This window comes from Microcaecilia unicolor, chromosome 1 (assembly GCF_901765095.1).
Source record: "Microcaecilia unicolor chromosome 1, aMicUni1.1, whole genome shotgun sequence".
NCBI classification, from domain to species: domain Eukaryota; kingdom Metazoa; phylum Chordata; class Amphibia; order Gymnophiona; family Siphonopidae; genus Microcaecilia; species Microcaecilia unicolor.
Genome location: NC_044031.1, coordinates 534,365,514 through 534,378,962, shown reverse-complemented (window position 1 = coordinate 534,378,962; position 13,449 = coordinate 534,365,514). Strand labels below are relative to the sequence as shown.

At 41.4% G+C, this 13,449-nt stretch overlaps 1 protein-coding gene across 1 annotated transcript in view; it reads right to left on the bottom strand.

The window, feature by feature from the left end:
* Window positions 1–5,176: 5,176 nt before the first annotated feature.
* RIPK2 (receptor interacting serine/threonine kinase 2) overlaps window positions 5,177–13,449 on the bottom strand; it is a 99,656-nt gene continuing 91,383 nt past the window's right edge. Inside the window, exons 10-11 of the mRNA XM_030216299.1 lie at window positions 8,846–8,992; window positions 5,177–5,799 (exon numbers count right to left, since the gene is read on the bottom strand). Of these exons, the coding sequence (XP_030072159.1) occupies window positions 5,447–5,799; window positions 8,846–8,992 (500 nt within the window). The 3' untranslated portion in view covers window positions 5,177–5,446. The remainder of the gene's footprint in view (window positions 5,800–8,845; window positions 8,993–13,449) is intronic.

Here is a 13,449-nt window from a genome sequence, read left to right as displayed (position 1 = left end):
TAAAAGTTGCCAAAAATTGCGTGCGCGGATTTGGGCACATGTCCAATTTGCGCATGCAATTTAATTAGGTACTTAGCGCCAATAATTCTTTTTAGCAAGCAATTATTGGCACCGTTAGATTTAATTGGAAATTTAGGTTTATAAATATAGGCAAGGGATCTGCGCTTAAATTTTACACACAAGTAAAAAACGGGATCACAGAAATGGGAGGGTCATAGGTGGAACAGGGGCATTCCTAGCATTTGTTATAGAACACAGGGGAATACACGCCTAATTCAGGCGCATACATTTGTACCACATTAGGCGTAAGTGCTATGCTATAAACTGCACCTAACTTTAAGAACATAAGCACCGCCATACTGGGAAAACACCAATGGTCCATCAAGCCCAGCATCCTGTCTCCGACAGTGGCCAATCCAGGCTTCAAGAACCCGGCAAAGTCCATTAAAAAAATTAGTAATTTCTAATAATGTTCAATGGACTTTTCCCTCAGGAATCTGTCCAAACCCCCTTTAAACTCCGTAAGGCCAGCTGCTGTCACTACATTTTCCGGCAACGAGTTCCAGAGTCCAACTACACGCTGAGTAAAGAAAAACTTTCTCCTGTTTGTTTTAAATCTGCCATATTCTAGTTTCATCTTGTGTCCCATTCTATTGTTGTTTGAAAGTGCGGCTTATAGAATAGCACTTTTTTTGGTGCCGAAAAAAGCGCTATATAGAATTTACCCCATAGTTTGTAAAGGGGACATTCACATGGGTGATGAATGGGCAGCAGTGACAGCCCTACTATTAGGCTAACGAAGGCGGGGGGGGGGGGGGCCTCAGGCGGCACTCTCTGGGGAGCAGCACTCTCCCCTTCCCTCCTCAACCCTCTTCCCATGCTAGCCTTATTTTCTTTTCTTTTCCAAAAGGCGGCAGCGATTCCCATAGGCTGCCCTGCTGCCGGCACCGGTCTCTTCTCCCTACTGTGGCCCACCTCTTGATATAACTTCTTGCTTCCTCAGAGGTGGGTCACAGTAGGGAGAAGAGGCTGGTGCCAGCAGCACCGTGAAAGGGCAGCCTATGGGAATTGCTGCCACCGCCACATTTTAGAAAAGAATAAAATAAGGTAAACACGGGGAAGAGGGCTGAGGGAAGGGGGGGGGGGAGATACTAGACTGGGTGGGGATGGCAGCAGCAGGCGCGGCATCTCATCTCTGCCTCGGGCTGCCCGATGGACAGGACTTAAGCATGTCTCCTACTTACATGCAATACTTAAAGAATAATGCAAGTTACGCACCCCTTGCTGCATTATTATGACTGTAGTTATGCCAGGTCTATGTCTGGTGTAACTGTGGGCATGCAAATATAAGGGAGATGTTATCAGTGCAGGCTACCATTAAGATGTGTTGTTTCACTGTTAACCTTGGTTATTAGTAACTAGGTCTCATTGCATAAAATGGGGCCTGTGCTAAAATAAAATATATTAACATTGCTAACTATGTCCCTCAGCCATGCTGATCCTGGGTTATGTTAGTATTAGTAAGAACATAAGCACTGACATACTGGGACAGACCGAAGGTCCATCAAGCCCAGTATCCTGTTTCTAACAGTGGCCAATCCAGGCCACAAGTACCTGCCAAGATCTCAAAACAGTAAAATATATTTTATGCTGCTTATCCTAGAAATAAGAAGTGGATTTTCCCAAGTCCATCTTAATAATGGCTTATGGACTTTTCTTTTAGGAAATTTTGCAAACCTTCTTTAAACCCTGCTAAGCTAACTGCTTTAACCACATTTTCTGGTAACAAATTCCAGAGTTTAATTATACGAGTGATGAAATGTTTTCTCTAGTTTGTTTTAAATTTACTACTTAGTAGCTTCATTGTTTGCTCCCTAGTCCTAGTATTTTTGGAAAGAGCAAAGACGCGATTCACGTCTTACCCATTCCACTGCACTCAGTATTTTATAGATCTCTATCATATCTCCCCCTCAGCCATCTGTTTTCAAGCTGAAGAACCCTAGTCACTTTAGCTTTTCCTCATAGGGAAGTTGCCCCATCCCTTTTATCATTTTCATCGCCCTTCTCTGTACTTTTTCTAATTCCACTGGATCTTTTTTGAGAAGCAGTGACAGAATCGGGATGTCCACTTGCTGTTATAGAACAGGTTTTCACCATGCAGAATTTGGTCGTGTAAAAAGAGGTGCCCAGTCCTCCATATTGTATGGTTTAGTACACATGCCTTTTTGTTAGGACTACTGTGGGTCATTGCCCTTTACAGTAAGTCATGCCCTAAAAGTAGCATGAAAAGGAGTTTCACTACATGTTGTAGTTTGCTTTAGGTTATGCTTCTGTTTCTGCAGGCTAGACAAATAAGTTGTAGTTCCACTGAGAATATAACACAGTAAAGACATGAATCGTCTCATCCCCAACCCACTCTCTTATTCCCACCCATATCCTTGCAACCCATCTAATAATCCCTCCCTCCATTTATATTCCCTGATTGCTAAATTCCCACATTCCACACTCAGTGTTCAAGTCCCTTTTCTTCCAAGTCCCCACTCAATTTCTGAACCATCCCATCCCTATTCTTCTATCTAATTTCTGACTCCCTATTGCCCCACCCAGTTCCAAAGACCCTGTCTTTCTCCCTCTTCCAGACCTTCAAATTTCCCCATTTTATTTCTCCCATCTTCCAAAGCCTCCTCTTTTCCCTCACTTTCCTCCCTTCTCCGTGGCCCAGAACTAGCTGGTTGGCAGGGGTGGACTGACCATTCGGGTGACCAGGAAGTGCGCGAGGGCCCAGATCTAGTGGGCCCAGAGGCTCTGCCCAGATGACCGCCACACTCTACAGCCCTCTCCGGTCCTACCTTTAAAGGCACGCCGCTGGTGATCTAGTGGCCGCTGCGGGGAATATGTTCTTTCCTGCACATTGTGCTGCCACTATCCCCCCTGCCCGGCACCGCTGTACTTTAAAAATGGCGGCTGAGACTCCCGGCGGAAGTCTTGCGAGACTGTCGAGACCCGTGAGATTACCGTGGGAAGTCTCGGCCGACATTTTGAAAACATGGCGGCAGCGGCAGGCGGGGGAGTAGCGGCAGTGCAGCGGGCAGGAAAGAACATATTCCCCTCCCCCCACAAAGACCAATATAGGACAAGGGCCCTTTAGGTAGGACCGAGCAGTGGGGGCATTGGCTGTGGCAGTAAGGGGGGGGGGGGGAGCAGCGTAACAGTAGGGGGGTGTTGTGCAACGGCCGGGTGGGGGGCCCAGACCACAGTCTGCCCCTGCTGGCTGGTCAGAACTGGAAGCCCAGTGCTTCTAGTCCACTCATCTTTATTGAGGGACTCTGTTCTGATTCTCAGATCACTATTTTGAATTGCGTTGTGCTCTATAGTTGTAGCACACCACCACAAATGAAACAGCTGATTGTTGGAACTGTGCAAGGAAGAGTCTTGACATCAGGAGTGGATTAGAAATTCCAGGCTATCCATGTTTTTCCTGCTAGCTAGCGCTGGGCCATGGAGGGGAAAGGAAAATGGAGGTAAATTGGGACAATGTAGAATTAGTAGGCTAGGGTATGCCATTATTTAAGTGGGGTGACGCTTGACTCCATGACAGTAACTATGTAAACAAAATAGTTTCAACTTGATTGCAGTGGGGCTCCATTCACTATGAGGGCCTTGTACAGCTACACCAGATTCTGCTCCTCCTCCCCCAGTATCTTACCCACTGTCACTGCAACTGGTGTAAATAAGAACAGCCATACTGGGTTAGACCAATGGCCAGTCTAGCCCAGTAGCCTGCTTCCAACAGTGGCCAATCCAGGTCACAAGTACCTGACAGAAACCCAAATAGTAGCAACATTCCATGCTACCAATCCCAGGATAAGTAGTGGCTTCCCCATGTCTGTCTCAATAGCAGACTATGGACCTTTTCTCCAGGTACTTGTCCAAACCTTTTTTAAATCCAGATACGCTAACCAATGTTATCACATCCTCTGGCAGCGAGTTCCAGAGCTTAAGTATTCTTTTGAGCGAAACAAATATTTCCTCCTATTTGTTTTTGAGAGTATTTCAATGTAATTTGTGTCCCCTGGTGTTTGTACTTTTTGAAAGAGTGAAAAATCTATTCACTTCTACTCATTCTACACCACTCAGGATTTTATAGACCTCAATCATATCCCCCCCTCAGCCGTCTCTTTTCCAAGCGGAAGAGACATGAACCTCTTTAGCCTTTCCTCATATGGGAGGAAATCTGCTGATTTCTGTCTAGAAATGTGAAAGACTGCACAGCTTTTTATAACAGAAGATGCTGACATCTTTTGTCTACTGTTACTTCTGCTTTCTGCATTTTCTGGACAGACATCACTGCAATATAATTATAACAATTTCATGCTTTTATGTTATTTTTCACAGTGTTAATTTTACTTTTAAATACATTTTCACTTTTATACACAACAGGGGTAGTTTCAGAAAACATTTCCAAAGATACAGCAGTGTTTTATACATTAAAAAAAAAAAGCTAGTTCTAAATAATATTGCCAGACTGTACATGCATAAACTTACGTACACAAGTTTATGCAGTTGAGGCGTTCCGGAGGCAGTCTGGGAGGGACTAGTGTTTATGCACAAACATTATCAAATACTTGGAGAGGTCCTTGGCATTACATGGAAAATGTGATACTGCATTCAATCAGATTTTGAAGCAAATGGTCTAACCGATCACGCTTCAGAACCCATGGCTTGTTCACAATACGCTGCTCAGTAGTTCTGTAATATCATCAAATGCCACAATCTCAATGGTCAGAGAAACATAGAAAAATGAAGCAGATAAGTCTGTCCTTCGACTATCCCTTCCTCTCCCCCAGAGATCCTATGTACATGTCCCAAGCTGTCTTGAATTCAGTTACAGTTTTTGTCTTCACCACCTCCACTAGGAGGTCAGATAGGTGGTCTGTTGCAGGTTGCAGACCAATGCTTTTTCTTCCACAAACAGCCTCTGTTCTCCTCCTGGATCAGAGGATGATTGCTGCAAAGTTTCATTACATTTGCTGACCCTGTATGCCCATAAAATAGGTCAGAATCTTGATGTGTGCGCTAAACACCAAGGGCCCTGTTTACTAAGCAGCTTTATAGGCGCATTAACGTTTTTAATGTGTGTTAACCATGTACGTGCATACAATATCCCTAAAGGTGCCTACATGGTTAGCGCGTGCTAAGTGTAGGTGTGCTAAAAACATTAACACACCTTAGTAAACACAGGGCTCTAAGTGTAAATGTGTGGGTACTTTTTGTGGTTTTACTTATGTGCATACCTCTTGCACAACTTAGCTGGCCTGTTAAAAATATGCTCTACAATTTATCTTCAGATTTATATAAAATGGGTACAGAGTAATTCAGTACAGACAGACGTTGCCTTATGGAAAAGAATTTCACTGTATCTGTAAAATAATCATCATACAATTTTTCACAGAGTTTTAAGATGACCTATTGAACTGAAAATTGTAGTCTGATATGACGGTCGTACTTCTGGGTAGGGCTGAAGACCCAACTGTTTATTGTCTTTCAGTTTCTGCACTATGATTCTGGCAAATTCTTCTCCTTGGTTGTCACACGTATCAAGAAGTTGTCTTACTTTTGCAGCCCTTGTAAGTTTAGTACTGATTAGTTCATAGTCCTCTTTCATGATCAGATCTCTTGACAGGAGGGCATCGAGGCACTGGTTAAGACATGCTTCAGTCATCTGGTTGACAATTTCCTCTCTTTTACTTTGAATCCAGTGGTGAGCTACTCCTTGCTGAACGGTCACTAATGAGAAACCTGTAAGAAATAATGCAGATGGAGCACATTCTAAGTGTACAACCAAATCAGCAGTGCTTAAGGCAATGAATCTGCATTAAAGGAATTATGATTTATAGAAACAAGAACATAAGCATTACCATACTGGGACAAACTGAAGGTTCATCAAGACCAGCATCCTCTTTCCGACAATGACCAATCCAGGTCACAAGTACCTGGCAAGATCCCAGAATAGTACACTCTGGAATTCGTTGCCGGAGAACGTAGTGAAGGAGGTTAGCTTGGCAGAGTTTAAAAAGGGGTTGAACGGTTTCCTAAAGGACAAGTCCATAGACCGCTACTGAATGGACTTGGGAAAAATCCACAATTTCAGGAATAACTTGTATAAAATGTTTGTACATTTGGGTAGCTTGCCAGGTGCCCTTGACCTGAATTGGCCGCTGTCGGGGACAGGATGCTGGGCTCAATGGACCTCTGGTCTTTTCCCAATATTCACATCAAGCCCAGCATTCTCTTTCCGACAATGACCAATCCAGGTCACAAGTACCTGGCAAGATCCCAGAACAGTAAAACAGATTTTATGCTTCTTATTCTAGAAATAAGCAGTGGATTTACCCAAGTCCATCTTAATAAATGGCTTATGGACTTGGAAATTATCCAAACCTTTTATAAACCCTGCTAAGCTAACTGAATATCTAGCTGTTATTTATATATACCTCTTCCTCAATAATTATAAAGCAGTGTAAATGTAGATTAGCTAACTGAGGAAGAGGTATATATAAATAACAGCTATTTTCAGTCCAATATTCAAAAGTCCATATAATTGAAGAGCACTTTTCCAAAACTCACTCGGTCCATTTTTTTTGTCAGTTTTGATCTTTGTGATTAATTTCATTCATCAAAGCAAGATTCATTTACTGTAGCTTATTCCTGTGCCAAACTCATGCAGGGATAAGCTACAGTAAATGAATCTCATCTTGATGACCAAAATTAATTGCTGAATACTATATGAGCCTTGAGATGTGCTTAGAAATCCTAGCTGCTAAACATTTCATACTGGCCTCTATGAGGAAATGCACCCTTCAAGGGCTGGCTCTACAGTTCTGGAATGCCTTGCCTGTACATTTAAAGTGAGAAATGGAATACTGAATATTTAAAAAAGTAAACTGTTAGGGTAAAAAAGGGTTCAATATTCAGCCGGTGGCAGTTAGCAGTTTTTTGGCCACTGGCGGCAGTATCCCTGGATAGTCAAAGTTGGGCCATAAACGGGATGTGGGCACTGAATATCCAGTTAAGCTTTACATAACCGGATAATACTTCTCTGAGTAACTGCCAGGGGTGTAGGTACGTGGGGCCATGGACGTCAGACTCACAGAAACAGAATCCTTGCAGTACAGATCAGCAACGCGGCCGTGCCGGAGACCGGCACTGAAGAGGACTTCAGCTGGCAGGAAAAGTGGCGGGGGGGGGGGGGGGGGGGGGGGGCAGCACCGGGGAGGGGTTAAAATGTGCCCCCTCACCTCAGGCTCTGGACCCCCCTCCCGTCGAAGTCTGGCTACGCCCCTGGTAAGTGCTATATTCAGAACTTAACCAGGTAAGTTAAACCAGATAGACAGGACTCTGTTTTATATGGTCCTATTATTCTGGTTAAATGCTGAATATTGGCACTTAACTGCTTAAGTGCCAACTCCGCCACTGGACCACTCACAAAATAGCTACTTTTGGCTTAGGCACTAACTCTGGGATTCTATATATTTCGCCTAGCGTTCCATGCTGAAATCCAAGCGTATTCTATAACAATGCACGTAACTTAATTGGCTTAACAAGTCAATCAGCATTTTTAACAGCATTTAACAAGCACTAATGTGCACTAATTGGCAAAAATTCGCTAAGCGTATTCTGTAACACACAGTGCCTAAGTTCTAATGCGCGGAACCAAAAAGGGGAGTGGTTATGGGCGGGGAAATAGGCATTTCATGGGCATTCCAAAATGTATGTGTAGTGTTACAGAATATCACTCTCTGTGCCTAAATCTACGCACCGGTATTTATGCCACGTTTCCCATGGTGTAAATGGAAATGGATGCAAGTAGTTCTAAGTGCTAAATGTAGGTGCACACATACAATATGCTTAGGCGTAAATGTATTCCACGTGGATTTTTCAGGCGCCATATATAGAATCTAATCCTAACCGAGTATTCAGCAACACAATCCTGTTAAGTGCTGCTGAATATCTATGGGTAGCCCTGGACTTATTCTTCAAGCCAAGTGCGCTGGTGAATAACTGGTTCGCTGACTCATATAACATAGTAACATAGTAAATGACGGCACATAAAGACCTGAACGGTCCCCATCCAGTCTGCCCAACAAGATAAACTCATTTTACATGGTATGTGATACTTTATATGTATACCAGAGTTTGATTTGTCCCTGTTGAAAGTACTTATCTTCAAGCCAGGTGCACTGGCGGATGCTATGTCAAGAGCCTATTTCACTAAACATAATATTCTATGTCCATCAAGAGAATTATATGTCCCTCATAATCACTCAACTGTATGCACATTATAGAGAATCATGTGCGTTTTTAAGCAGGTAAGGGCTGGGCAATTTTCAGACAAGTAAACAGCTTCTGAAAACTTTGATTGTGTAAAAGTGATAGTAGCAGACACCACATAGCGGAGGCTCCTGCCCTCACACCACTTCCCCATCCAATGGCACATGGGTCATAGGTGCTGTCAAGAGGAAGAAGCGATTGCAAATGTTTTTTGTGGTGTCTGCTGCTGTGCCTGGTGTCCCAGCAAGTGGAGTAATTCTGCACTGGGGTGTAAATGTGTACTTACAAAAACATGTATATCCTACCATAACGTGCTGCCCCCAGAATCCCAGTGGTCTGTTTGCAAGAGAGTAGTCCTGTGGTGGAGTGTCTGCAGAGCTCCAGGGCTTCACCCTACAAGAAGACCAATTTCTGCTGGAGAGCCCCAAAGTCTCAATGCCAAGATGTACGCACCCACATTCCATCTACTGCCAGCAGATACCGCCAAAGTAGATTTATATATTTATAGATATACCTGACAAACACGGTCCTGAAGAAGACAACCGATCAAACCTTCCGGAACTGTATATATCTGAAGATTCTGGGTCAGGCGGATGATATTTACCCTCAGTTGGCAAAACCTTGGCACTTTGAGAACAGGCATTTTCATTCAAATGTGTCTCTGTAGCACAGAAACAGAATTATCAAGACATAGGAACCAACCATAAATGATTTTAAACTATTAGTCATGACAACATAGCTTTTAAACAAAGCATAAATTATTCAGTTGTCTACTTGTACCAACCAATGTTGTATTGCTACAGATATAAGAAAATGTAACTTTTTTTTATTCTCTAAAAAAACATACACATTTATGAGCTTGCTTTATTTCTCACTATGAGATCATTTATAAATATGTTAAATAGCACCGGTCCCAATACAGATCCCTGCCACACTTTACTATTCACTCTCCTCCATTAAGAAAAATGGCCATTTAACCCTACCCTCTGTTTTCTGTCCAATAACCAATTCCTAATCCACAGAAGGGCATTGCTTCCTATCCCATTGCTTTTTTAATTTTCTCAGGAGTCTCTCATAAGGAACTTTGTCAAAAGCTTTCTGAAAATCTAGATATACTACATCAACCGGCTCACCTTTATCCACATTTATACACGCCTTCAAAGAAATGAAGCAAATTAGTGATGCAAGACTTCCCTTGGCTGAACCCATGCTGACTCTGTCCCATTAAACCATGTTTGTCTGTGTGTTCCTTAATTTTATTCTTTAATAGTTTCCACTATTTTTCCTGCTCTGTAAGCTTTATCAATGTTGAGAAATATCTGTAGGATTCTGGGATAATCATATATGAGGCTAAAGGCAAGCTCCAAATGACCAGAAGCTTTTTATACTGTCCAAAATTATAATCATCTACCCAGAATCACTATTCATCAGCAAACATGTCATTTAATAAGAAATTCATACATATATGCGTACAAATTTATTTTTTGTAAGATGGATATTCCTATGGTGCCATACAGACATCCATGTCCCCTGTTTTTCCTGTTCATAATTTGTAAATGGATGTTAATGTGGATGTTTATCTCCAATGTATTTTAGAACAAGCTGTATCCTGTTCTAAAATACATGTGAGATGGAAATCCATTTGGGCAGTTCCTCCTTGGACGTCTATAATCTGAGTTGGCATCCTGTCTGAAATGCAGCTCCATATTACTATGTTACAGTTGGAGGGAAAGGGTTGAGAGATTTGGAGAAAAAGACATCTTGCCAAATATTAAGTAAGAAGGTGGACCTACAGTATTATATTTTGGGGTTGGGTGAAAGCCATGGCACAGGAAATATTGTGTGGGTGGATAACTGGGTTCAACTAAAAATCAACATATCCTAAAAGCTAATGTTCCACACTAAGGGAAGAAACTGATGCTGAAAGGAGGTTAGATGTTCCTCACAAGAGAATGATCCCAAACATATCACAACAAATATTTACAGGAAATAAAGGTGAAAGTTTTGGAATGGTCTCCACAGATCGCAGATTTGATTATTACTGAAAATCGGTGAGGAGATCTCAAATAAGCAGTGAATAGTTCAATTGAATGGAACGCTTTTTATTGATATCTTTAAGAACATTGTTTCTCTGATCATTGAGACCATCATTTGTTTGAGTGGAGTTTGTTCTTCATTGTTTCCAACTGGGATTATTGTGATATCATAGCTGATGGGCAGAGTGAATTTAGGTGGTTTTGGGTTTTGAGCCAAGTGTTTTGTTTCTAAGTTTTGGTTGAGCAATTGTTTTTGCAGTGTATTTTTTGTTGCCCAGCGGGTCGTGCCTGATGAAGTGATGCCCATTCATTGTGTGGATTGATTTTTGTATGAGTCTTTTTTGAGAAAGGTTCTGTGGATTGGAGTTTTGATTGTTGTTTTATTGTTTGGCAGGAGAAGTGCATTTGTTATTGTTACGTGTTTATGCTGAACAGCCGTTTATGCAGTGATGTGAGTAAGGTTTCTAGTCGCACACAGCTGTGATTAATTATATTGAGACACTTATATTTAGCGTCGTTTAGCAGGCGTGATTTGTATTCCTTGCCTGTCTTGAGGAGTCAAGCTATTATGAAGTGAGTGTTCTATGAGTTGGTCAGGTTCTGTAGTCATTTGAATTGTTTGAATTGTAATTTTGTGATTATGATATTGTACATGTGTATAACTGATACAGGATAATCTGAGTAAAGTATTTGCTTCAATTACAAATACCCCTGATATTATGATTCTGTTAAGCGGTTCCTGATGAAGCCCTGCTGTGGGTGAAACAAATCGGGCCCCGCTGAAAATCAGCAGTTATGCTTTGGGGTAATCAAGCCAGCATTTATTGAGCTAAGTTCAAAAGACTATGCTGTTGCTTGTAATGTTTTTGAATCGTTTGTGACTCAGTTATTCTGAGGACAATATTTAATTATTGGCAGTTCAAATGAGAAAAATAGGGAATATATGCCCCATGAAAGAAATCAGATCACGGACACAAAATCTTTTCTAGATAATAGTGTCTTGTTGATCAGACCTTGGCGGAAGCCTTGGTTTCTGAGGGCATTTCCCCATCTTTTCACATTTTAATTTTCTTAGATTTATTCTACACAACTTGTTGGATTGTGTTAGGCTGTTTTTACAGTATAAGAAAAAAAAAAATCCCAAAACAAGAATGCACACCACTTTAACAGCCTTCAGGCTTGCAGGTGTCTTACATATTTAGGTATTTTTCAGTTTCTAGAAGATTCAGAAATAAAGACCTGGGTCCCTTGGCTCTCAGTCCCTGGCACTAACCACTAGGCTACTTCTCTGATCTACTTACTATTTTGTTCAGAATGGCCATAATACCTACAGCTTACATAAAAAGCCTGGTTTTCCTTTCCAGTTTCCCACTGAGGGATTGAGAGTTCATGCCTTAATCCCTCCAGTGGTCAGCTGCTCAATTAGAGAAGCTTTTTGTAACTTGGACGTGACTGAAACAGATCTAAATAAAAACGTCCTTCTTTTTAGATATGGTCGTTTATTTCCATTCGAAAATCCCTGTTGGACGTTCTACTTCTGTAACTTCCCTAGTCCTCCCCAAAACACACCCACAAAACCCTCCCCCACTTTGCTATTTGGATGAACTGCATTGTGAAACATCCAAATTCTGACTTTCCAAAATCAGGATTTAGACGTGTTTAGCAGGTGGACTTTTTTTTTTTTTTTAAGGCATTTTAAGACGTCCATCTGCATTGAAAATGAGCACCATTGTATCTGCCTCAACGGTGTGGGAAGGTCCCTGGCATGCTCCCAATAGTTGATGCAGTGGCTTTGCACCAACCACTCATTCATGTCATCCATTAATTCAAAGCAATTGAAAAAACTTTACTGCACTATCTGGCTATAAGAAATGATTTTGGAAGCTGTAAATTTCGGCCAAAGGAGGTCTTATAAAATAGTGACTGGAAGGACATCCAAAATGTTATACCTGTCATATTCACTTTTTTATTATTTCAATCAGCAATAAATTCAGTAGAAAGATGTTTTGTTTAATTGTATATCATAAAGAGGTTGTGTCAGCTTCAGTTCAATTGGGGCTTCTTTTACAAAGCCGTGCTACAGATTCCCGGTGTGGCAAACGAGAGGAACCCAATTCCTATGTGGTTCCTCTCATTTGCCGAATGGGAATCGCTAGCACGGCTTTGTAAAACAAGCCCTAAGGGATTCAGCGAAACATACAATTTGACCAGAGGTGCCTACGTTGCAGGTAAGATGCAATTGAAGAGTACTTTCCAAAATGTACTCAGTCTATCAGCAGTAGTTCTGAGAAAAAAATAGGTATCGGCTTCTGCATAGATTATTCAACACAAAGTCAAGAAAATTTCATGAACTTAGTGAGTTTTGGCACAGGAATAAGCTACAGTACATTAATATTGCCTTGATAAACAAAGTTAAGCGCACACCACAAGAGTCTATATGTCACGCCGAGATTTCCACGTGGAAATTCTATAGCTATCTATCATATATCTCTCCTCACCTATTTCTTCTCCAAGCTGAAGAGCCTTAACCTCTTTAGTCGCTCCTCACATGGGAGTCATTTTAATCCATTAATCATTTTGGTCACCTTCTCTGTAGCCTTTTCTAGTGTCACTAGAAACTCTTGCATCTGGAGCAAAACCTATTTGTATTGCAGGTACAGAGGTTCCTGAAATACTGTGTTTTTGTTTTCATTTTTTTTTTTAATAATAGAGGATGCCCTCTAGAGCTATTTTAGCTGCTACAATTGAGACAGAAAAGTGTACTTGACTGTGAGCTGCAACACTACAGATAATGAGGACCCTATCTGCCAAGTGTTTGATCATTTCTTTGGTATGACTCTTGAAAATAAGTATCCAATTATTGTGCTATTGCGTCTGATACAGAGAAGGTTAATACTGTGGAAATGGATCTCTGTAATTTGCTCAGAAATGAAGCAGTCTGCAAATCTGAGAAGTGCTATGATACTGTAAAATATTCCTGTTTCTTGTCAATCAAACTCCTATAGAGTTGCGCAAAGGCAAAACATTTTTTGGTTCTTTTTATTTTTATGTTATTTTAAACTTTTCCCCTGTTTCTGGATTT